Genomic DNA, 25,927 nt, shown 5'->3' on the forward strand with positions numbered 1-25,927 from the left:
ACACCCACGAACTTCCGCTTATCAGGATTCCCCCCTTTGTGGATACACAATCTTGCCGCCGCAGGCACTGTGTACAGCGGTTGATCAGTTCATTGTGCACGACCGACAAGCGAGACCACAAAGAATATCTGGCGTGTGACTCATGAAAAAAATGTGATAGCGAATAGATAGGGACAGATGTACCTTGTATATTGACTAATCAGCATGCTTCCGATGCATATCGTAGGAATTCTCTTGCGTTATACATAAACAGCGGTAGAGCTTCCTCACCAGCGCTGATTCGCCATTGTCAGCGTTACCTTGCAACGTCAAGGGCGTTCTCGCATTGGCGAGAAACTGGCGTCATATTAAAGTTCTGACTACATTGCATCAACTTGCTCAACTCCCGGCCAAGTTCACTGCGTGACTATTCGCAAAGTGACGTCACATAACTGAGCATATCACTTTTCTTCGCGCCAATTTCTGAGAACACATCAGCATTCTCGGCGGCAGCGCCACTGGAGAACGCACTGACACATCGAGCGCATCGAGGAAAAAGGAGTACGCTACATTACGCGTCGAGCGCTTCTTGCTGCAGCGTATCCACCCTTAAGCGCTCCGCTTCGTGCTCGTGAAGTGCTCATGGAAACGGCAATGCTCGAGAGGGGGGCGTCGCCGAGGCGTCTTCTGTGGGCCTCCATTGGCAGGGCTACAGAGGGCGAGCGTTCGCCGTCTTTTCATGATTCTGACCTCTTCGAGGAAGAAACGGAAAGCCTCCCACGTTACCTTAAAGAAGTTCCAGGCTCCCGTGACCACAAGAAGCTCGCTATTACGCCGCTAGCACAATCTTCAAGAAACTTCGTGCGACCGTGTCTGACGTCTGTGGCCAACGTCATCGCCGAAATGGTGACAGCGGCTCACTATAAGCTGTTGCAGGATACCCTGATGTGTTGCACATATCAAAATGGACTCGACTGCAGCAATGGGAACGCCGAGACCATAGTCGGCAGCGATGGCCTTCTGTCGGCTAGCATAGACGCAAGGTATGCTCTTGTCTCAAATGGCTGTTTAGCTGTTCCTTTCGTTGTCATATTCCTGCTCAAGCATTGGGCGTGTTCGGACTGCTTGGGAAGACAGATGAAAGTTAACTAGAAAGCTTTCAATCAGCGCTGAAAGGATGTAAGGGTGAACAATGCACTACCATTGACTCCTGTTCGAGGTATCATCTAGGAACTGTAATTGGTGCGCTGCGCAATGGCTCGCTTTGCATCTTTTACAGCGAAGCTATTAGCCACTCGATAGTGGGCATTTTTTGTCAGCGTCCGTTAGCAGAAAATCTGTATGATGCTTAAGTATGATTGAAAGATCCCCGACGGCTTCTCACGCTACCCGGCAACTGCAGCTTATGTAACCGTAATGTTTACCGCGAAACGCTGGCGACGAACGGCTGTTCACGAAGGCGAGTTTTCTGGTAGCAACGCGGCCTCTTGCTTGAGCTGATCCCGGAGGTTGTGCACCAGCCGCGAAAAGAAATTAAATAATTTACAGGTTTCTGATATTGTTTCGCACGTTTAATATCTCGGTCTGAAGATTGAACGCAAAAGCACGCGCTGACGGTGTTTCGTTTCATGATATTTGTTGTGGGCTGTCATTCTCAAAATTTCGAGTAACGACTTTGTCAAGAATGTAATACCCCTGTCACGTGGGCAAGTTAAGTGCACTTACGGAGAGTGCACTCGGTTTTAAGTGCACTTTGCCAAATCTAAACGTCGCAAGCTGAGTGTACTCGCAGAAGAGTGCACTCCGGTCGGAGTGCGTTCACGGAAAGCACTTTGCTGGTCGAGTACGTAGCCTCGCGGCCAGCGGTTTCAACGGTACAAAATGTAATGCACATAAAAAGGACACAGGAAGGTAGTTCTAGCTGTTGAACAGCGTTTAACAAAATAATCTGGGCATAACTCGCTGATATTCTGTTCTAGCAGGATCAAATGCCGCTTTGTTGCGCGCCACCATCTTGTTCTGGATTGGCTAGACATTCGTCTTGGCCGGCCTTGACTTGCAACAGTTATGATAAACAAACTTTCGTTTTTTATTGAGTAAATCAAGATTACGATAGTTTCTTTTCATTTATAATACAACTAACGCAATCGCTTTTTAGAAGCTTTTTTTATTTTAATGTACTATCGGCCAAAAAAATAAACGGACCACGGCTTAGGTGGCCGGAGCGGCTGCGGGGCCACACCGGGGCGCTGCTGTCTCGCTCCGCGTAAAGGACTTTAGCTCCGCGCGCTGACGGCGAGAGTGCCCAGGGTGACGCCAGACTTCGCCCTCACTCTCACGCGGTGCCTTGTCACGCTTGATAAATTTCTAGTACACCGTTCGGTTGCTCTGGTGCTGGCAGTCGCGACGAAGGAAACCGTGCATCGCCAGTAGTCCAGCACATGGCGCTGTCGCACAGGGGCGGACGGCAGCCGGACAACGAACCGCGGCACTAAGACGGAACGCAGACCCGTCCTCATTGTTGTTTTGTTTATATTCACCGTATCCTTTATATTAGTGCATGTCGCCGGCGTCCACCGCTGCTCGATTTTAGGCAACATTGCGCAAGTCGCCGCAACGGCGGCTACCGTGACGCTCGCTCTTTCACGTCATCGCGATAACTTAGAGAGCAGGGTTGCCAGGTCCAAAATGTGAAACGTAGCCAAAAAATCTGGGAAAGTAGCCAGAAAAGTAGAGAAGTGTAGCCAAAAAAGTAGCCATGTTATGGAAAAACGTTGCATTTTCATTTATAATCACAGCCAACACTTAAAGCTGCTTTTAGTAAATGTAGGAACATACAAAAAATATTATGAAACGTGTATAAATGACTACAGCTAAGAGCGCTTTGATCAGCATGTAATATGACTAGAATATTATCACAAATCAGAATCACAGCTCCAGTACAGGTGTAAATGTCTGAGTTAATATTCGCCCACATTTCTCGAAGAATGTGCGCCAAGCAATGTCAGCAAAATTTTGAACAAAAAGACGAAAGCGATCGCTCGAGGCATCCTCGAGCGATCGCTTTCGCGATTATTTAGGTGCGATTTTGCGTCTTTGCATCGGACGCGTCGCAGGCCTTTTGTTATGCTCTGCAAAGTGAGATGCCCAGTCGCGCGAAATCTCGCAAAAGTGATCGTATTCTTGAATACAGCTGTATATTTTCAAGCTGGGAACACATAAATGGACCGACTACGCCGAGAGCGCGCCGGCCAGACCGGCCGCTGACATGCTGGTATAGCATGTTTACGTTTATCCCGCGGCCAGCTGTCAAAGTGTTCGATTTTGCAAACTTCGGGCGGCTTCGGGTTTTCTTAGGATCCCACCTCACGTTGACTTCCCATCAGGACCAGCACTAGCTGGCTGCCGTCTGGCTGCCAGCGGGCTGCCAGAGCTTCGAAAATCGAAGAAGCCCAACGTGCGGAAGGCCTCACGCGGAACGTCAATGCGAAGATGGAACACGCTGTGACGTCACCAGTGCGAAATCCTTTGCATGAAATGAAAGCGCCCGACTCAGAATGACGATGATGATGGACCAGCTTGAAAAGATTTGAAGTGTCGTCGTCGTGCATTGGCCTAAACATTTGCTAATGTTGCTGCATAATATGAGCCACACAAGTTTGTATTCAATTTTTACAATAGTCAAGCTATTTCAAAAGTAGCCATAAACGTAGCCAAGTAGCCAAGGCATTTTTCCCCGCTAACAGCCTCGAAAAGTAGCCAATTTGGCGCAAAGTAGCCAAATCTGGCAACCCTGTTAGAGAGTTGGAAGCGCTGCGTGGACGCCCGAAGCTATAGCGGCGGCGCTCTCGATGCCAAGGCGAGTAAGCAAAGTCATCGCGGTCGACGGCAACTTTTCATCGCACTGAGGACCCCTTCAAGCCACGGAATGTTTCCATGAATAAACTTTCCTGACTGACTATAGTTATTCCTATTCGTCTTCCCAATTATCTCTTCCTGGCCGTGCTTTTGTAAGGTTTCATTATGGCCTACGCATTGTAGTATTAATTAAAGCAGTTTTCAGAGGCGACGCTGATGTTAATATTAAACGTAGTACTGGAGACAATGACGGAAAAGTGATCTCGACATATAAGCCGTGCCCGCAGTAAACCTTGCCGCCTGCGACTATCGCGCCGGCGTGAAAGAGCGCGCGTCACCGTAGCCGCTGTTGCCCCTACTTGCGCGACGCTGCCTAAAATCGAGCAGCGGTGGACGCCGGCGACATGCACTAATATAAAAGATACGGTGAATATAAACAAAACAACAATGAGGACGGGTCTGCGTTCCTTCTCAGTGCCGCGGTTTGTTGTCCGGCTGCCGTCCGCCCCTGTGCGACAGCGCCATGTGCTGGACTACTGGCGATGCACGGTTTCCTTCGTCGCGACTGCCAGCACCAGAGCAACCGAACGGTGTACTAGAAATTTAACAAGCGTGAAAAGGCACCGCGTGAGAGTGAGGGCGGAGTCTGGCGTCACCCGGGGCACTCTCGCCGTCAGCGCGCGGAGCGAGACAGCAGCGCCCCGGTGTAGCCCCGCAGCCGCTCCGGCCACCTAAGCCGTGGTCCGTTAACTTTTTTGGCCGATAGTACGTCTTCAAGAAACATGATTTTATTCTGTCGCCATCTTTTTTTAGTGCGAGTACACTCTGTTTTCCCGTTTAGCACCGCGTAGCCTAAAATGTCACACAAGGCCCCGATGTGCACTCCCCGTAAGTGCACTTAACTTGCCCGCTTGACTGGGGTATAAGACAAGTTATGAGCAACTTTAGTGGTATAATGGTGTGGCAATATACCCCGCATATTTCGCATGTCATATAGCTAGGCCTCCTATTTAAACATTTATAAATATTTACATAAATTTTCGCTCACGGGCGAGAGCGCCGACACCAGATTTTCTGCACTCTCGCAGAAAATCCGGTGAAAATCCGGGCCTCCCTCAACGCTGTCGCGTTAAAACACGGGCCTATGCCTGCTGCAGTGCAGGGCAGGAGCAGTGGTTCGTACCCTCGTAAGGCAGAGGCTTCAAGCACTCGGTAAAGTGAAGCGAAAAGTGCATGCATTCTATGAAACCACGCATACCACATACATAACACCATTCGTTTCAATAAAGAACCCGCCGTGGTTGCTCAGTGGCTATGGTGTTGGGCTGCTGAGCACAAGGTCGCGGGATCGAATCCCGGCCGCGGCGGCTGCATTTCGATGGGGGGCGAAATGCGAAAACACCCGTGTACTTAGATTTAGGCGCACGTTAAAGAACCCCAGGTGGTCGAAATTTCCGAAGTCCTCCACTACGGCGTGCCTCATAATCAGAAAGTGGTTTTGGCACGTTAAACCCCATAATTAAGTTTTTTTAATGAAGGACAAGCACAAAACAAGCATCCAAACCACATCATTGATAAGGCGCTTCTGATAATGCCAAGCACGTAGCACTCCCCGCACGCGTTTCCCTGTATATATTACTGTTGGAGATCTTGAAGGGGCAGTGCAATATGACGAAGACAGAAGGCAGGAACACACAGGACAGAGCTGATGTGTGTCAGCGCTGTCCTCTGTGTTCCGGCCTTCTTTCTTCGTCATATTGCGCAGCCCCTTCAAGATGTTCAACCAGTACCAACTCGCCCAAGTGTCGATCGTTCTACTATGTATTACTGTTGCGCAAGCTCCCGCAGCTTGAGATGTGCGGAGTGACGTCTCTAGCATTTCATCCATGAGAACTAGCCTAGCAACTGATTTCATTGTCGTTGTAACACCGCTATGGGTGCGCAACGTATAGTTAGGGCTCCCGAGCAGCAGCGTGAATGAGAAGTGTTAAGGCAAAAAAAAAAAAAAAAAAACGGCAGCGCCACCAGCAGCGGCCTAGTGCCGAAATTACAATTACTACCCTTACTCTAAAGCAATAAAACATTGTGCAGCCCCCTCAACGGTTCTAGTGGTTTTCAGCGGCTTCGCTGGACATGCACTTTCGCAGGCCTGGGATGGCGATTCAGTGCGTCCCTCTTCGTACTCTCGCCATCCCTTATCATATTTATTCGATGCCACTGAGGTATTCGAAGACCAAGTTATTGCTTTCGGAAGGTAAAAATAACCGCATTGCAGCTATGAACAATGAAATGAAGGGAACAATATACAACAGTCCTGAATCTCGCCATTGGTTGAATGCTCGACCGTCGGTTCCCATGAAACGTTCATTTGGCCAAAAGAAAATGCTTTCCTCCCTCGTGCAGTTCCCGCTGCCTTCACGTGCAACTTAAGGGGATGGAGGTGCTGCAGCGCTACTTCGTCTCCGTGGACGTTCAGATTAATGAAGAGACAAGTGGCTCGTCTGACAACGTCTGTGAGTTCGAGGGTGCGTCTCATTCCTGTTCAAAATTTCTGTAATACTTTTTTTAGTCTGCGGCCCTGGAACCATTGTGACAGGAACAGATTTTCTGCGGCCAACGTATAGTCTCATGTGGTAGTGACGGTGAAGAAGGCAGCAAAGCTGTGGTTGACGAAGCTAACGTTTTATTGGGCGTATTTGTGCCCTCGAAAGCATGCTACACTCAGAGCGATAGCGGCGAACACAGTCGGCGATCGTGGAGAATCTGATGTGCAGGTCAAGCGCGTCGGCTTTTATACACGAGCCATAGAACGTTCCAGAGAAATCGCTGATGCCCGCGTGTCCTCCAGAAATTTGTACATCATTTGCGTCGCGCATACATGCCATCAGATTACACAAGGTTCGGTGACAAGACAGCGGATAGAACCATCGATAACATTCCAGAAACATCCGATACATGCAGACGCGTGCCGCGCTGCACGATAACATTTGTTAGACGTGAAAAGCGCTCAAGCGAAAAAGAGAAAAGTCAGCGTGTCAGTGGCCCCTCTCAAAAAGCATTGTCACGATGTTACGACCATAACAGGAGAGTGAAACACAAAATGACACTTATCAAAGAAACAGTCCAAAGATAAACAAGTCCACTTGTCAACAGCGCAAAAAAAACACACACACACACACACACACACACACACACACAAGGCTCATGTGACAGGGGCTGGTCCACGCCAGTTCGTCTGAGCCGGGCGTACAAGCACTGGTGACTTACTATGGCACGCTGTTACTTCAATCTCGTAAACCCTTTGATATGCTATGATTGTGAGCAAGGCTCGAAAGTACGATCCCAGCATGGGTGAGGTGTTCAGCTGAAGGTAATAAATGTAAAAGCACTCGCAGGAAGAGGCTGCTGAATCCGTAAGTGGTATAGCTTTGGCACCTCGCATGCGGGTAAGAAGCTTTTGAACGTGGCACTCAAAAGGAGGGCGGACAAAGAAGGCCGAGCGCGAAGGAGGATGGATAACGCAAGGTCGTTTCAATTTACAGCGAGCAGTGGGGCATGGCATAAGCCATAACTGCCGTCAATTTGAAATATCATTTGGAGAGGTCCTATGGATTCTGCAGTCGGCCATTGCTGAAGTCGTGCCTATAATTCATGCATTTCGCTAGAAGTGAAGTATTTTCTACTTTCACGAACGCTTCTTTTTCTGCCTCACATGTATGAGAAAACAGTGCGTTTCTTTAAGTAGCAATATCGGTGTGTCATTGGCTTAAACCACGTCCTGCTGATAACCACGAGGCCGAAGCTTCCATTCAGGCTCCTACCGGAGCGTCACATCCGGAATGCAGACATGCGTACGCTTCAGTGTTTCAATAGATTCTGACAAGTGAATATGATGGAGGAAGTGAGGTTATTAAACTCACTGGATATCAACTGTAGCGAGCGCATTCATGTCTTTCGACAAGTCCGATTGAAGCGGGAGGCATGAGTGCTACCGTGGGGGCGTTTGAACGTAAACCTATTCCAAGCTGTTTCTATTGCATTTCTGCAGGCATTCCTCCACGAGTGCTAAAATTTTTCGGGACACCCCACTTCCCCTGTCTTTCATGCGACGTCACAAAGACCGCAAAGATTTGATATGACGTGTTCACTGATTATGCGTGATTAGAAGAAACAGAATTATTTACGTTTTGCCATTACTCCTTCGCTTTTTCGGGCTGAGTCCCCTTATTCTGTCTCAAACGCGATGTCACAGAACTGCGAAAGCTCGCCACGTTAAAGTGGCGTGTGCGCATTAAAGATGCATTTGTATGCTGCATAAAACCGGTCTTGAGAACGCAGCTCTTAGGCTTGCGTTCCTGCGTCGGTGTCGGCAGTGTCGGCAGTGCAACCGAGCGAACGAGCACAACGAAAGATGAAATAGCGAACTCAGAGCGAGGGATGAAAGATGCTAGCCGCGAACGGCGGAGACCAACCAATGTCACCGGCCCCTCGTACTCCCGGGAAACTGGTGTCATGAGGACCTGCCCGACCGCTCCAGGTGAACTCGCATCTGGTTTCAACTAGACAGCTCCTTTTGCACTATCGTCTGCTTGAGTCAGCTCTCGCTCGCGCTTGTTTGGTTTGCGAGTGTTTCGTAGTTTGATTGTACGTGCGACACGAATTGTGTAGTACTTTCTGGAAGCCACGCGGCACCAGCGATTACACTTGAACCTTCAGGGAGTCTTGCATAAAAGCCGACGAGTTTGACCCCCAGATAAGATGTCTGATGACTGACGACTCTGCTACATATCTCTCACAAATCCTTTGCTTCAATATATCGCAAAATGAAAACACGTATAGAGCTGCGCTGAAATTTCGCATTAGGGAGTATCGTAATCGTCGGTGAAATTTTATTTCGGAATAGCCCGAGGCTGACTCGTTCCGGAAAGAAAACTGTCTGCCAACACATCACTCGAACACTGGCTACTCGGAGCTGCTGGCCAGCATCAATTTATTTGCGCACAATAAACATTTTTTTAATTGTTTAACGTTGTCGAGCTCTTGCTGCTCATTTACGGCATCGCTCAGCCAACTTTTCTTCGCTGAGGATCCGTTTCGGCTGCATTTTTATTTTATTGCACCACTCCGCCTCGATTTTCGACGAGACAAGCTATAAGCCAGTGGATTCGGGCAAATCAGACGCCAGCATCACCCTCCTGATTCGATTATCTACTTACACTAATAGCTCGGCCCCACCGAAACATTTTCTACTGCCGCGTGCTCGTCGCCTCTTGACAAGCAAATAGATGAGAAAAGCCGGTCAAGGTAGGCAATGCTATTCGTTTTGAAAGTAAACAAAACTGACCTCCTATAAACGAGGAGAGCGTTTGATTGGTCGGTTCAAACAACGTTGCGGGTCACCGCTCGGTGCTTGCTTTAGCAGTTACGTAAATTTGAAGCCAGGAGATTGGGACAGTTTTACATTATAGGGCCCAGGTTCGACAACGTCACTTCTTAGCGTTAATGCGTTCTATACTTCAGCTAACATAGCTTACGTAAGCCGCATAAATGCAATACCCTACAGAGCACGATGGGGACGAAATGCAAAGACGCCCGTGTTCCGTGCATTGGCTGCATGTTATAGAACCGCGGGGGGTCAAATTGATCCGGAGTCCCATACTACTGTGTGCCTCATAATATCGAGGTTACATTCTTATTTTTAATAATACACATTCGGGTAGGCTTCTCCTGCGATTAGTTACATTTTTTTGGTGTAGCTGGGTAGGGAACGGCCACGAACGGTAATAAATGAATAAAACGAGTCAATTGTAAAGAACGCTCTTGATGGAAAGTGTAGGATCTCTTCTGTCTGTGTAATGTATTCATGTCTTGCATAAAAATCAGTCGTCTCATTTTTGCATCCTTTGTTACTAAAAGAGAACACGAGTAATCCATGACTGCTGTGACTGTTATAATAGATGACTTGCAAAATAGTGCGCGCCCTCTTCTGTGCAGCAGCCAGAACTGGAAAATCTGGTTGGAAAACAAGTCATATTCCTGTTGCTCTCGACGATGTTATTTCTACTTGGCGATATCTGACCGCTTCTGCGCCAGCTCAGTACAGCTTCGTCACTTGCGATTTATGAGATAGCGATAACGCGGCCTAGAACTCGCGCTTTTCAGCACTGTGCAGTTGCGCGTTGGCGCCAGTCTGCGAAGACTTTTGTTTCTTGAACAATGAGGGAAAGCCCAGAATAGCACTTTTGTTTGGAAAATGCCTTTCTCAAACAGGCGCAGAATATTTTTGCAAATGGTATATTTTTCTAGATAAGTCATTCGGCAAATCGACCGCAGTTTCAGCTTTTTCTAATTTTCGATGCTTCCTCCCGGACTCGCCGATTCTTCAGTTTTCGAAGTTTCTTGCTTATATTGAGCTTTACTGCTGGCGTTATTCACCCGAGTGCTTTGTCTTGCTTAAAATCGGTGTCTTCGCTTTTCACGCAGCGTCCTATGTAGCATTGCAGCCAAACCTGCTCAATGGTTTCGGTTGGGCCAAGTCCACACTGCACCTCGACTTGTCTGCGCACCTCAAGGAAAGGTTGCGGAGTTCGTCGGTGAGTGCTGTGGCACGTATTATTTACACCATAAACTAAGTGAACAGAAATATGCGTTGGCGATTTAAGTGCACGCATTTGGCGGCAAGCTTAGGAGGGCATTAACGCTATACGGCTTAGGTCACGGAATTGGTGTGCGCAAGCCGAATCGTGCTGTAGCTGGCTGTGATCAAAACTGCCGTGAAGAAGCAGGTGCGTTAACAATATTAGCTTTTGTGATCGTATAATGTGCCTTTTATTTTCATGAATCTCCTATAAGACCAATTTCCATGAGCTGAACAATGAATGCTTCATTGCGCGTGCGGCCGTGCATACTGTGAAGTTCTTTTTCTCCTCTTTCATTCCCCTTTCCCCCGTCTCATTTGCCGCGGTAGCACAGTGGCTATGGTGTGGCGCTGCTGACCTAGCAGTAGTGATTTACATCCCGGCCGTGGAGGCCACAAAAAGGATCCGGGGCTGTGTAGTGGGCTGACGTTAAAGAAACCGAGGGGGTCAAAATTAATCCGACGCCCTCCACTATGGCGTGTCTAGTAATGACATCGTGGTTGTGGCACGTAAGAACCAAGAATTTCGTAGAATGGAAACTTGGGCGAGTTGGTGGTAATTCATGTTTCGAAAAGCTCCTGTGGCGTGTTCAATTCTTTGCCTATGTCCTCGTCTGTTTATCACTGTAGGTTTTCGAAGCCAAGCATTTAGTTTTTGAATCCCCCCCCCCCCTTTCCCCAGTGCGTGGTAGCCAAGCGGGCTTTATCTGGTTAGACTTGGCATTATGGCCTCTCGTATCACTTCCCTCTCACCTCAACCAGTCTGGATTGCTTCGCGCACTTCATTACAGGTTCTGTAAAGTTTAGCGTGCTCCTGCGACACACCCATTCGCGCCACTGCTGATTGGGGGCCCTACCAGGTGATGATTCAGATTGGAGTGGTGGGGATGCAGATAGGCAAATATGTTTTGTGTGATCTTCTAAAATGGGAGACTCTAGTAACGTCGATGGAGGAGATGACGTCATGTGTGACGGCAGTGTTGAGCAGGCTTCAGGATAGTTGTTTGTTAGCTGCCTCTACATTGAAATTTTCCCTGAATAACTGTATTTGCGTTGCTTCACAAGCAGAACAGCTGCAAGTGGTCGGTGCCTTTCTCCGCCAGATTTCTTGGGCGCAGCAGGTGATTGGCTAGCTACGCTGCGCACAGAAGGCTGGATGACGTTAAGGGAGGGCTTGCGGCTAGTGAGCAAAGCAACGTCGTTGCCTTTCAACGGCGACGAGTTGCATTGAAATGGCCTCCTCTTCGCTGAAAGGCATTTATGTGTAGCTCTACCACGCTGGCATCGCGAAGCTTGCGAACGTGCGACTACACCGCGCCATTGCGCTTGCTTTTTGGGTGGTACTATCAACTCCGGGTGGTACTATCACTCGTGCGTACAATTTACTTTGTAATTGCGTTGTATCAAATTTGCGCACCACTTGCTATTCCCGGCATATCTGGTTGATTTATTCGTGTTAATGTTGTTGGACATGTGCACAAGTGGATCCGGGAAGCTTAGGGTACGACTTTGTTCGCGATTAAATAATCCTGTGTGGTAGCTCGCAGCGTTTTACCATCGTTATAAGATTAACTCAGATTACAGTAGGGAGCTCATTGTCATCGTTAGTCGGTGTGAGTATACATTTAGGTCATAAAATGTGCTTCACCGAGCACCGTTCTATTAGATGGTTAGCAGCGATGTAGTAAAAGAATACAGGGATTCTTAACATCTCTCGTAAGAGGTGAATGGCGAAAGCCTCCTATTCCTCCTCTTATCATTCGCCTCTTTCTCTTTGCCGCTTCTCTTTTTTTAGTCAATACTGCTTACTACTAAGTATTTTTAGTCATTTCAAATCAATTGTAGTCGTTACAAGTTGTCGTTAGACATATTGGTCATTTCATAGTCATTACTAGTCATTATTAACCTCTACCAATCTCTATAAGGTTATCATTCACAGTCACTATCAATCATTTTCATTCTTTAACCTGTCTTTAAAATGTCTTCAAATGGCGTGATCATAATTTCATAGAATTACTAGAGGGAACTCTGGCGCTGCAGTCGTTGTACCACCATGGGTATGATGGGAAGTACATGGATTTGTCTGATCTTCGTGCTTGTGGATTTAGACGTACTTGTGCCTTTGTATGTCACGCTATTTAAATCTTACTGTCGTAAATTTCAGCGCAATCTATACTCTTCTAAGTGTAGAAGACGCCCCGAACACGCACAATTGATATTAATTGCAAATCGAAACGCGCCAAGCATCTCAATGCACTGGCATGCCCTCGATAAATCCGTAAGGGCGTTTCATTCGCTTGTCGACACATGCTTCCGTGGCCTAATGGTTTCAGTATCAGGCTTCTGTGCTAGGGTTCCTGTGTTCGAATCCTGCCGTCGGACAATTTTAATGTTTAATTCTTTATTACGCAGTACATTGTTGAAATTGACGAGTTTACAAATTCAAGGGGTGTACGGGTAGCGCGATTAAAAGACCGGACAAAAGAAGACACAGGAAGACACAAACAAAAGACACAGTTTTCGATAATAAACATTCTTGGAAATTAGCGCTGTGTGTGTCCCTTTGAGTCATCTGTTGTCCCGTCTTTTAATCGCGCTACCGTACACCCCTTGAAGATGCATTACCAACAAGCCCACATTACAACCCTTGTGAGTTTACAAAGTCAGAGCCGTTTGAAGCCGAAAGGACGAAGTTTAGGCAAATCCATGTACTTCCCATAATTCCCAGGCTGGAACAACCGTTCTCATTGCAGTTCGAGTAGACACTAGCGCCATAGTTCCCTCTAGTAATTATTGTACGAAACTCTATGGGCATGATGACGCTTCGGCGGACACTCCGGCTGTCAGGTCTGCTGGCAAACTTCACCATGAGCCTAGAAACGCTTTCGCCTTAAAACGGGCAGCACTTATTGACTAAGACCGCCGTACCTTGTTAGACGTAACAGAGCGATTATCTCTCTCGTTTTCTCTTGCGTTTAGATGCAGTGGAGTGTCGGCTCGACATGATAATGAAGATGGAGAACACAATTAGAGCTAGCGCAATAAAACTCGCATAACCAAGTATTCGGGATACCAACAACTACTGTCGCCTAGCAGCCGAGAGGGCTGAAAGCCGTGGTTAGCAAGTGCTGCTTTTGAGCATCCTTTAGGAACATTCGGAAGAAACATTCTGCGGGATGAGCTCTCGATTCCAGATGCGCAATACATTATTCCGTAGTAGAAAACACGTCAAAATTTCAAGATTCGGAGTCGACGGTAACATTCAGAATTCCGAGGCAATTTTATAGTCGGGCGATTTGCTTTCGAATTACAGTGTCGCTTTAAATATACTAGGGTATCTAGAAGTTCCGAAGGCTTTACTATCAAGCCGTGTTAGCCACGTCTGGAAACAGCCCGAAATGACAAAATTGCCATCACCGTAACATAGACGTGACGCAATCGATGGCAAAGTGATAGATCCGAGCCTGCAGGAGAGTCGATGTGATCAATCGGGTGCTGACAGAGCGTTTTCATCGAAGGGAGATCGAACTAGTTGATAAGATTAAGCGCTAGTGCACTGCTTCCAATCCGGCACACGTTTTTCTTTTTCTTCGCCTCGACCACGCACTGAGATAGAAAAGCTCTGGCATTGGCCAACGCACTTGCTCTGCACCCTTGACAATGCAGCGAATCCGCTCACCCTCAGCGTGTGCAGCATGCAGCCATGCTATCTGCCTCAGCTGCTCTCCCTCTTCACAACAGACCTTCGCAGTTTTTTCCTGTAGCGCGAATAGCCCAACGACGTAGAAAATACACACACAGGCGTGCTATTTGGGCTACAGAAAACAAAACTGCAAAATGTTGCACCGACAAGCCCAAATATCTACACTGTCAGGCCTTGGTTAGTGATTCTCCCATTGTACTCTCCCCGACGACGAAGTGTTTCTATCATAGAACGAAGTGTTTCTATCATAGGACGCTTGTACCTTTGTCTCGCATTGTTTCTTTCCAAACTCTGGGAGCTGCCGCTCCCGTGTTGAGGCAATGGACGAAGAAGCCCTCGAAGACCTTCCTGGAGCCAAGCCATCACGTGCGGTCGCGTCCAGGAAACGTGGAAATGCGTTAAGTGACACGGACAGCGAGGCAACCGAGTTGTACTCGGACAGCGTCGACTCGTCGGACGACAATTTCACGCTTGTCATGAGCCGAACCACAAAAAGACGACTACTGCCAAGGTCATCGTCGCCAAGTGTCTCTACCGTGAAGACAACACCACAGCGCTGGCCGCACACTATGCTCTTCATGCCTGTGGACCCAGTGTCAAATCTGCGACTCCTAAACAGGCAAGTCCTTTCTGCGTTTCTTGAGGGAGTCGCGCCAAATGAGATAAAGGACGTGAGAATAAACGCACGGAAGAATGTCCTTGCAGTAGATGTTCTACACCGTAGTGCACTGCAAAGCCTGCGGCACGTAACGGAGATCGACAAAGTACAGGTGCGATCCATGATACCTACTGGCTGCAATGGGACTATCGGCGTCATTTATGATGTCGATATTTCTATACCAACCGACGACTTACCAATATTAATAAAGCCAACTACAGAAGGCACTCTTATCACGCACATCACAAGACTTGGTAACACCCGTTGCCTGAAGCTGTGGTTTGATGGAGACAGCCTACCCTCACATGTCAAAGTTGGCCACGTCCGCCATCCAGTCTGCCCATACGTACCGAAGCCCCTGCAATGCTACAAATGCTGCAAGATGGGACACGTAAAAGGTGTCTGTAGAAATAACCTCGTGTACCCACGGTGCGCCGAATCTCATTTAGCAGATGCCTGCCGCGCAACTGTGTTAAGGTGCCCTAACTGCCATGGTACTCATGAGGCCTCATCCAATGATTGCCCGCGGGTGAGGAACGAGCGAGCAGTACTCAAACGTATGGTACGGGACCATTCAACACACAAAGAGGCTGCCGCTACTCTCAGGCAACGACGACATCGGCATCGAAGAGCAGCACGAAGAGTTACGTCTACTGAAAGATATACACCATCTTCCGGCAAAGCGGCTACCGTATCAACGCCGACTTCCACAAAAACAGATACTGCGAAAACGAAGACTGGGGCAACACGCTCACCTCCTGAAGAGTGGCCTACACTTCCAATAGCACAACCTGCCTCGGAGTCGCACCAAATTGCGCCGCCCACAATGACCTCACGAACCGCGGATGGGACGACGACTGAGGATCGCCAAGTCATAGTGATGCTGAAGTCACTTATGGACGCCATGCGCATTCTACTGAGCAGCATGAAAACCCCGTCGGCACAGAGCGCACTGCAGGTGCTGGACACCTTGAGTCCGGTGCTTGCGGCTCTAGGGTAAAACCATGGCCCGAGAGATGCCGTCGTTTCAAGAGGAAGTCAAGCATGCATCTGTCTTTCAGTGGAACGCCAGAGGGCTTAAGTCACGCATGTCCGACTTTAGACAGTTTGTCTTTACGCACCAGTTCCCCATTATCGTGATTTGCGAGCCCAACCTGTCAGCTCCCATCAGAGTGTCCGGGTATGAGTGCTTTATGTCCTCTACCCACGGACAGTGCAGCAAGGTTGTTGTGTTTATACGCCGTGACTTGACTTATGTACATCACCCAGTGCCTCCTGACGAAGCAAATCAATACGTTTGCTTAACAGTGAAGAAGAAAAAGCTCACGTTTACAATTCTTGGAGCCTATTTATCTCCAGCAAGCCGTCTAGATTGTGAGCGCCTACGGGGAATTTTGACATCGACTCCACAGCCATGGGTGCTCACTGGTGACTTTAACGCCCACCATTACCTATGGGGAAGCTCCAAAGTTAACTCTAGAGGCAGAACGTTGGTGTTTTTTGCCTCTGAACGGGAATTTTGCTTGTCAAATGATGGTAGCCCTACTTATCTGCGTGGATCAGCGTATAGCAGCTGCTTGGACCTAACCTTCGTGTCACGGTCTCTTTCGAGAAGAGTGCACTGGTTTTCCGATTTAGAAACACGGGGTAGCGACCACATCCCAACCTATCTGAAGATCGAAGGTTTGACTAGCTCCAAGTCTTCCAGAACCGTCCAGTGCACCGATTGGCCTAAATACAAAATAATAATGGAAGACTGTTGTCGTGACGGCACCTCTTATAACCTACAGGGAGCGATAAAGGATGCCATACAAACAACCCCGCATTTGCTTTCGAGGAGTTCTTCCCGCACCAATTTCGACATCGAACTAGCTAAACTTCGAGCAATTCGCCGTCGTGCGGAGCGAAGATATAGACGCACGAAATCCAGTCATTATTTGAGATTGGCTAGACGAACACAAAAGAAAATACAACGTCACATGAACAAGCTGGCTTCGCGACATTGGGCATCCTTTTGCGAGTCCCTGGATCCGCGAAAACCTTTGTCGCTTATATGGAGGACTGTTCGTGGCCTTCGCACAACCTTTGGTCAGCGCCACCCGTTTAAATCTCTGGCACTTTATCTACAATGTAGCGATATTGACGTCGCTGAATCTTTCTGCAGAAAAATTGCTGGCGAGGCAAATTCCGATGGAACGGGTACGGGAACGCTCGACCACCCACTGTTCTCACGCGATCCCCGCATGGAATGCCCTTTTTCTATGGAAGAACTAGAAGCTGCGCTGGCTTCGTGCAGGCGTTCTTCAGCGCCAGGACCTGACGGTATTACATACCGTGCCCTGTGTAACCTAGGAGACCAAGCTCGTAAGGCACTCTTGCTCTTGTACAACGACTCCTGGCAGACGGGTACGGTTCCGCAAGAGTGGAAGTCAACTCGCCTCATTCCACTTCTCAAAGCTGGCAAGTCGCCTTTGGACATTTCCTCATACCGTCCGATCGCACTTGCCAGCTGTGTCGGAAAAACAATGGAAAGAATGATGTTAACACGTCTGGAATGGTACTTAGAGTACTATGAAATCTATCCACATGCTATGGCCGGATTCAGACGGGGCCGTTCGTCAACAGACAGCGTTGTTGACTTGATAACATTTGTGCAACACCAAAAGGCCTGTAAGCGACTATCTGCAGCTCTGTTTCTAGACGTTAAAGGAGCTTATGATAATGTCACCCATGAAGCCATCCTTAGCACGTTAGAAGCCGTCGGACTTGGTGGTAAGATGTATATGTGGGTGTGCAACTACTTACAGAGGAGACCATTCTACGTGCACACAGAAAATGGCCCGACATCCGAGCATTACGGTAGCCGAGGAGTACCTCAAGGCGGAGTGCTTAGCCCGACTCTTTTCAATCTCACCCTCAGTGGATTAGTTTACAACCTGCCAAGCACCGTACGAATTTCAGTCTATGCGGACGACATCTGCATTGGGGCATCAGGTGTGGCACGACTTCAGCTTCGCGCTCGGCTTCAGAAGGTAGCCACAATGACATCTTGCTACCTTCGTGAACAAGGACTTGAAATTTCATGCAGAAAGTGCGCAATGGTGGCATTCACGAGGAAGCCAATGTCTGGTTACGGCGTATCTATTAACGGACAACTTATACCACACAGCAGAAGTCACAGGTTCTTGGGAGTCGTAATTGACAGAGACCTGTCTTGGACTCCGCACGTCAATTACGTGAAAAAGCGGCTGACTGCTATCTGTCACCTGTTCAGGTTCCTTGCAGGAAAAAGTTGGGGAGTATCTATACACGCTATGTTACAGTTGTACATGGCGTTGTTCGTTGGATTCCTGCGATACAGCCTGCTTGCAATATCCAACACCTGCAAGACTAACCTGCGTACGATTCAGAGTATTCAAGCCCAAGCCCTTAAGATATGTCTCGGCTTACCACGCAGTGCATCAACGGCTGAAACTATTGCCCTAGCGCAGGATTACCCTATCACGACGCACATTACCATTGAGACAATGCGTATGCATCTCAGGCATTATGCTAGGACCCCTTCCCACCACTTGGCGAGCCTCACTGCTGCAAGGCCCTGCTCGACATTTAGCGGTATTGTCAGTGCACATCGTGCGTTGTTTACTTCAGGGTACGCACCTGCGGTCAAGCGAGCGTTTCCTCCGTGGTGTTTGAGCCGTCCACAAGTTGAGATAATGATTCCAGGACTGCAGAAGAAGACAGATCTACCGGCCCCTGCTCTAAAACAGCTGAGCTTTCTTTTTCTGCATGAAAGGTACAGCAACCACGTGCACATCTATACCGATGGATCGACTACGTCGTGCAGTTCTGGTGGTGCCGTGGTTATACCAACGCGAGGAATGACACTGCAGTTCAAGACATCGCATGTCACGACCTCAACGGCGGCAGAACTAACGGCCCTGCGTCGAGCACTGGAATTCATTGATTCTGAAAGACCCAGAAAATGGGCTGTGTTCTGTGATTCAAAACCGGCATTGCAGTGCACGCAGTCAGTTCTCCGACACGGATGTCATGACCAATTGACATACGAAGTCGTGAAACTTCACCATGATGTCCAACAAAAAGGCCCCGAAGTCGTTTTTAAGTGGGTACCTGGCCACTGTGGAATCAGTGGCAATGACTCCGCCGATAACGCTGCTCGCACAGCTCATCAAGAAGAGCACAGCGTTCCGATTCCGCTTTCGAGGACTGACGCTGCAAGGCAGCTTCGACACCTGGCACGCAGCCTCGCAGTGATCGAGTGGAACTCGCCAAACTTACGACTTACACGACTACATCGACTAAACCCCTCCCTGCAGCTCCGACCTCCACTCGGACTTCCTCGACGTGAAGCTACGCTTCTCTGTCGCCTTTGGTTAGGAGTTGCCTTCACAAAGGCATACTCTACATTAATTGGAGTGACTGACAGTGCAGCATGCGAGGTCTGTGGCACCGAAGAAAACATCGACCACCTGCTGTGCCACTGTCCAAGATATGCCCTAGAGAGACAAGAACTTGCCAAAGCTTTCCAAAAACTGGACAATCGGCCGCTTTCTGTGCAGATGCTGCTGGAACACCGCCCCCATCGCCCGTCGGCCCATAAAGCGGTGAAGGCGCTTTTGTGTTTCTTAAGGACGACGGGTTTGTGCGACCACCTGGGACTATTAATGCAATTTCTGTAAAACCACACGCGTCAGCGAAATTGCCGCAATTTCCTTCTTCCCTTCCCTGCTCTCTCTCCCTGTGATCTTTGCTTTCCCCTTTCCCGTTCCCCCGGTGTAGGGTAGCCAACCGGACGTTATTCTGGTTAACCTCCCTGCCTTCTTTTCTCTTTCCTCCCCCTCCCATTGTACTCTCATCCAGTTTGCTAAGCCTCATTGAACGCGTCGTGTGCCGAAGAAATCTTATACCAGCCAGCTTGAGAAGCGGCTGTCACGCGGCCGCGTAGTAGGCAAGAACCGGGCTACGTGTCAATGTCCCATTACAAAAAAAAAAAGAAAACACGCTGTTCATTGTTCCGTTGTTCGATAAGTGTTGCAAACTTAAATCGATTGCTTCCATTTTTCGTTTGAAATACTGCAGTAATTGGTTAGTGAAAGTAATTGAATTACATGTTCTCCAGTTTACAAAGTGATTGTTGAATTACAATATTACTAACAAACGTAATTGGTTATAAGTAAAGCTAATTCGTCACGTACAAGCTTGATTACTATATTCTTCTTATATTGTTACTGCTATGCAAACAAAAAAGTTGCCGCCACCGTTGAGTGACTGCCCCCCTCACATTTATTTAATTAAAAGGGAGGTGGTGGGGAACACTTAAGAAATGACCAATCGAGGTTGTGCCCAAAAGTTGTCGCAGGAATAGAACGTTTGCAGTTCTCGATCTAAGTCGCATCCGTAGATGAACTTTACAGTAGCAAACTGGGTGTTTGTCTATCGGTTCACCTTCCCGCTTTCATAATCTCATTTCTCTCCACCAAAAATTTAATGAGCATTGGGAGGAACATGCTGTGATATTTTCAGTTTGTAGGCGCGTGAGGAGCGCCGTAGTAAATTGCTAAGCTGGCGATAGGGGCCTTTAAAACACTCCTTCGAGCGGTTATGAAATTATAGAATCGTAACGGTAAGAAAATTCTAGCAAATTTCTACTTCAATCGTTGCGCACATGCGCAGGAGACCTTCTCGCAGTTTCCAATTGACCGAAAAACGTAGCTTAGTTGCAGTTATTTGTAAGCGGTTTGAAGAGCACCTGCTCAACGGCTGTGGCTCTGCTCGTACGCAGACCCGGTGAAGTGGGTGAACGAGGCCGCTGAGAAATTTTTACAGGAACTCGAAAAAAATACTTCGACTGGAAAATTATCGTGCAAGTGCCCCCTGTCTGCCTTTCTGGTGCACATTAATTTGAGTCACACATAGTTAGTCGCTCAAGATTACCATAGTGTTATTTTAAATATGCTAGAATAAATTGCACTACATACATGTTTCTGGCTTTGAAAACCGCACCTGTTTTCTTTGTAGCTTTGTGCTACATTCCGGAGGAAGACAATTTTTCCGCTATATGAATTGCGTGATGTTGTCTTTCATAGAACTTCCTTTGCCGGTTCCTGTGGTTTCCGAAGTTCGCGATTTTTTTCTCGGAATTATGTCCATGCGTCTAATATCCGCACGACAGCATTTCCTCCTTTGCAGGAGGATATGGAGGCATTGCTTCAGTTTAATAAAGAACTGCTGCGAGTGATACGCATTCGATGATTCGCCATTGCATAAAGGCATACTTCTATAAATCAGTGGCAAAGTTATTCCTAAATATTTGCTTCTAAAGGATATATTGTGCTGTGTGGATCACGTTGGAAATCGGTTATCCCTTCTTAATATTGTCTGTACTCCAGTAGCAATACTCCTTTTTCGCTTGGTCATTCGGGCAGTGGCGACGCATTTCTGCGCGATTCAAATAAACTAAAACCAATATTTTTCTCCTTGTAGGTTTCTTACCTAATCCGTTCTGTATGGGTTACTTATTGAACTGTGTAAGCCGTATTTTAAAGCAGCCGAAATGCACAAGGAGCGCTCGTGTACATGGATTTAGGTGCACATTAAAGCCCCAGGTGGTCAAGATTTATCCGGAGTTCCATCACTGTGGTGTGCCTTGTAATGAGAACGTGATACTAGTACGTAAAAGGCCGCCATTTATTTTTATGTACGTGTCATATGTTACGCAAGATTAGGTAATCAACACTTTCAAAACGATCTTGTCTTTGGCAGCCCTAGAGTATTTTCAATTTAATCCCTTCTCTCAGTGGGCGGACACTGAGAGGATCTGCTTCTTGAAACCTCCTCGGGTATTTCCCAGTTTTTCTCTTCATTTTTTTTTACGCTACGCTTACGTTCAGCTTTATTATGCATTGCTCTCGAGGAAATTTATAGGTGTGGGTCATTAATCGTTACTTATTTGTCGCTTCTCTAGATTTCTGTCAATGCGGCTCCCACACGCGCCGACATCCGCTACCAGGCGACGTTGCGCATACTCCAACTGTCGGAGGACTGCTGGCCTGTCGGCACGAAGCCTGTGTTGATTCACCTCAAAGAGGGCTTCGTTCACGAACTGCTTCCGGACAGCCCCCAGGTGAGGCTATAGTTGAGAAGGCAGCCTCCCACCTTTGCTTCGGCGGGAATTCACTGAAAGCAGCCTTGCACAATGGTAATACACGAGCTTGAATGGGAAACAGTGTAAAGTTAGTCTCGCCAGAGAAATACACACATGTCGGTTATGTTATGCTTCCCTTAGAATCGGTGACTCAGCAGTCCTCGCATAAACTAAACGCAGAAGCAGCAGCTTACATTTCGATTTATTCCCTTCCGGCACTTGTATTATCCAGTCAAACTTACTGCAAATTCCAAAGCGACAGTTAGTTGTTCGCAGCCTAAGAATAATTTCGAGCACTACGCTAGGCAAAGTTGCGGTGACAGACACGCGTGGGTCTCACGTGCGTGCTTTGCGTGCTTCGCGAGTGTGCGTTCCCCTAAGGCGTGCCGAGCAACGAAAATATGTGATCCAAAGTGAGGAAGCAGCTAAAGTTCATGTGTAAAAAGTATCACTTCGTCCTTGGCACCGTTACAGCTCCGTTGCCTGTAACAGCTAACGTTAACGGCGCCGACACACTCGGCGATGGACTCTTAAACGGCTGCTCACCTAGCTTCGGACATTGCAAGCAGTCAAACGTGGTGCGTGGATCACGCGGAGAGAATCGTCCCCGCATAGGTGTTACTGATCGAAGCTACAAACACAGCTGAAATTTCGTCGAAATGCCCGCGCCTTAAAGAATTCCCCTCGGCCTGCCCTCCAAATAACTGCACGCGTAGAGCGCTTCTGTGTCTCGAGGGCTGATGCTGCAGTGAGGAGCAGCGCGAACGACTCTGGGACTTCCATGACAAGCAAGGAGCACGAAACCGCCTCTGCAAGTTCGCCGCCTTGAGAGAAAAGGGAGACGGAAAGAAAACAGCGATTCGAACCACTTGATTTGTAGGCAGAAGTTGCGGCCGCAGCTTGTGTGGCCATGGCTAGAGTAAAATTTGTCGCAAATAGGTTCGTAACTGTCTGGCACATGCATTACCTATTGAAGAATAGCACCCGCCGCGGTTGCTGAGTGGGTATGGCGTTGCGCTGCTGAGCTCTAGGTCACCGGTTCGACTCCGACCCGGGTGGTCGCATTTCGATGAGATAGAAATGCAGAAAATGCTCGCGTACTTATATATTTAGATGCTCGTTACAAAAACAAACCCAGGTGGCCAAAACTAATCCGTGGTTTTGACACGGAGGACACCAGAATTTAATTAATGATAAGCAAGGCACGGCGTACTGCCGTGACTAAGACACCTTCCCAGTGTCAGAATTATTGATCGAGCAAATAGTTACTTCCTCAATTTCGTCTTTTTGAGGCAGTGCAATGAGGAATATAGGTGTAAGTCGCGGAATAGGACTAAGTGATGTTGGTCGATCTTGCTTTCCAGACATTGAACCACCCAGTAGTGTTTCCTTATCGAATCGAGGAAGCCTCATCTCTGGGCGATCGCACACCGGTCAATTTCGCTTCGTTGGGACCCTATAGGTTGGTGAAATTAGTATTATACTTTACGAAGTGACTGATCGTTTTTTTAATGAGGTTTAATTCTTAGCTGGCACTATAGCTTGCTGCAAAACATAAGGGCACTACTGTCCAATTTTGTGACGTGTGTTGAAATTGGCCGATTGATTCTTTAGTGAAACAGAAGTGAGTAGCCTAATGGGCCTTGAAAATGTTTTGATATGTAACCATAACACTAAATCACGTCCACTGTTTATTGTATTACCGCGGCATTTTAAATTTCGAAGGTAATGGCAACAATAGGTAGAATATAGGTAAGCTTGACAAATGAACAATTTCCTGTGCCATAAAGCAGCTGTTTCTCCGCTTATACGGCACAACTATAGAAAGCGTTCTGTCAAGTTTCATTTCACTAGTCTTGCCATCCATTCGCTTGTGTCTGAAAGACTGGTCACGTACTGCATTGCGGTGGTAAGAATTGACGACCCGTGGACGAACAGGGGATGCACCAGTCTGGACGTAGCGTTTCGAAAGGGGTATTTGCTTTCTTCAGAAGCGAGTCTTAGCCCTGATGGGCACAACGTCTTCGCAGGAACGCTGACACGAGGCTGAGACTCCCCATGTTCTCCCGCCATTAACCAATGCCTGGTTGAAAAAAAATCGCCTTGCTTGTTGCAGCTTCCCCTCCCCGACGACGGAGTTTCGCGACAGCTGTCCGTGGCAGGAAGGGTTCGACGCACGGGGCACGTGTGGACAGAATTTGTTCCAACGTGAGACCCTGGCAGAACCGGTTGCGGTGCCGTTCGGTCACCAGGAAAAAGTGCAGCATCCTCGTTTTCATAGCGTAATTGAGAAGGGCTTCACGTCTGAAATTGCCTCCTGCGACGACGATTTCCCTGTGGACAGGGGCCAGGCGACCTTTTTCCGGGACCTGGACAGTGAGGCCCTGCTGCGCCTAATCCATCTGGACCAGCGCCGTCCTTTGACCATGCTGCCTCCGAGGAGCCGCTGGCCGCAGCACCGGCGTTGTCCCTGCGACGAGGGGCATCCGGCGGTGCGGTTCGGCGTCGGTACCTGCGAGGAAGACGTCTTCAAGGGGCGCAATGCTTGGCCATGGGCTGAGACGAGGTTTTTTTAGCATTGTTTTACGTAACATTTATTCATTTGTAAATTTCTTTACCAGTCTTTTGTTAGTGTAATTATGTTCTCTTGTTTACTTTGTAACGATATCTTTTTATTGTTTGACCTTGCGCCGTCATGTTCGCGATAAACGCATAGTAGTGGCGTTTGTACCGTCGGTGTCAAATAAAACGCTGATGCATGACTCAAGGTAGTTTTCTCCGCCTTCTGTAGTCATCTTCGGTGTTTGTCTGCTAGGATGGGCGCTGAAGAGGGTTGCAATTGCTTATGATTTCTTTGATGGTCGTTATCTCGTTTTGTCGCTAAAGGGGCACGTCATAAACTGGTCCGAACTATGTATACTGGTCCAGTAGCGCATTGTTTGCAGCCGGTGCAGTTGAGGTGAGAGCGTTTGACATCAAAGAAAAGACACCACGATATGTCTTAGAAGTGCATCTTCGATTCTTGCAGCCAAACAGAGTATGCATGGCTGTCTCTGAAGGTCACTGGTAGAAGGCGCACTCTACATTTGGCCATGCGATCCAGTTTTCGCATTGAGCTTCAACTAGATATGATTAACTCTTTCTTTTTACATTCGAAGCTGACCCTGTCTGAGGGAATGCACTAGTCGTTCTTTAATTTGAGCTTCTTACGTTTCCTTGTTTACGAGTTTATCTGAAATAAAATAACAGCATGTTATTGTCTTATCGTTTACCAAAAAGTGCCATGCACAAACGTTCATAACTGGCAGATGTTGGCCGGCACCACGGTAGTGTGTAAGCGCTACCCGCTGCTGCCTATCTCAAACGTAAGGAATGCTTCTGGGCAAGGAAATTCCGGAACTGGAAGATACTACAAAAACCAAGACGGGGACCTGCACAAGTGGTTCCCCCGTAGCAGCTCTCTGCCAGTAGACAAACCGAAATTTTCGCTGCGCCGTCAAAATGAAGCTCGGACCAATGCTAAGCGAAGCTGGACAGGAATGCCCGCAAAATTTTCTTGCGTTAGGCAGCAAAGACTTATTTACGTTCCGAATTGTTTCAAGTTTGCATCAGTGCACCAATTGTCTGAAGGCTGAGCAGAACTGTCTTTTTCTAAACTTTACCTTTAAACTTCAGCAATTTTCTTCCCTGCTATAATGTTCGAATCATTTTGCCTAAAGGTGTACACCTCACTGAAATTTTAATCGCTAGGTGACTGTCGCCCCAGCATCATTGCGCGCATCTGCGAAAGTAGCGACAGCAGGCACATGCGGGGCGCAGAGCATCCTCCAGTTCGAGCAACGACTGCCTATATAGTCTGTTCCATTGAGCTCGACGTAGCCCTTGCTACTTATCTACATCAACGCTGGTTCATATGCCCACACG

General features: G+C 48.0%; 1 protein-coding gene across 2 annotated transcripts; it reads left to right on the forward strand.

The window, feature by feature from the left end:
* Positions 1-450: 450 nt before the first annotated feature.
* Positions 451-24,770, forward strand: LOC126516921 (uncharacterized). 2 transcript variants are annotated; one of them, XM_072285952.1, is made up of 6 exons: positions 451-1,022; positions 6,241-6,362; positions 10,321-10,430; positions 21,824-21,982; positions 23,368-23,465; positions 24,120-24,770. In XM_072285952.1, exons 1-6 carry the CDS (start codon positions 622-624, stop codon positions 24,577-24,579), a joined length of 1,350 nt encoding a protein of 449 aa, XP_072142053.1. In that variant the 5' UTR covers positions 451-621; the 3' UTR covers positions 24,580-24,770. The 2 variants fall into 2 exon arrangements, with proteins under 2 accessions (XP_072142053.1, XP_072142054.1); XM_072285953.1 differs by having other exon boundaries at positions 6,241-6,350.
* Positions 24,771-25,927: the final 1,157 nt, after the last annotated feature.

Source organism: Dermacentor andersoni, chromosome 1 (assembly GCF_023375885.2).
Source record: "Dermacentor andersoni chromosome 1, qqDerAnde1_hic_scaffold, whole genome shotgun sequence".
NCBI classification, from domain to species: Eukaryota; Metazoa; Arthropoda; class Arachnida; order Ixodida; family Ixodidae; genus Dermacentor; species Dermacentor andersoni.

Coding starts and splice junctions, on each gene's coding strand:
- LOC126516921 (XM_072285952.1), top strand. CDS start 622: ATGGAAACGGCAATGCTCGAGAGGGGGGCGTCGCCGAGGCGTCTTCTG. Junction 1,023..6,240: donor TCGGCTAGCATAGACGCAAG/GTATGCTCTTGT, acceptor TCCCTCGTGCAG/TTCCCGCTGCCTTCACGTGC. Junction 6,363..10,320: donor CAACGTCTGTGAGTTCGAGG/GTGCGTCTCATT, acceptor CTTTTCACGCAG/CGTCCTATGTAGCATTGCAG.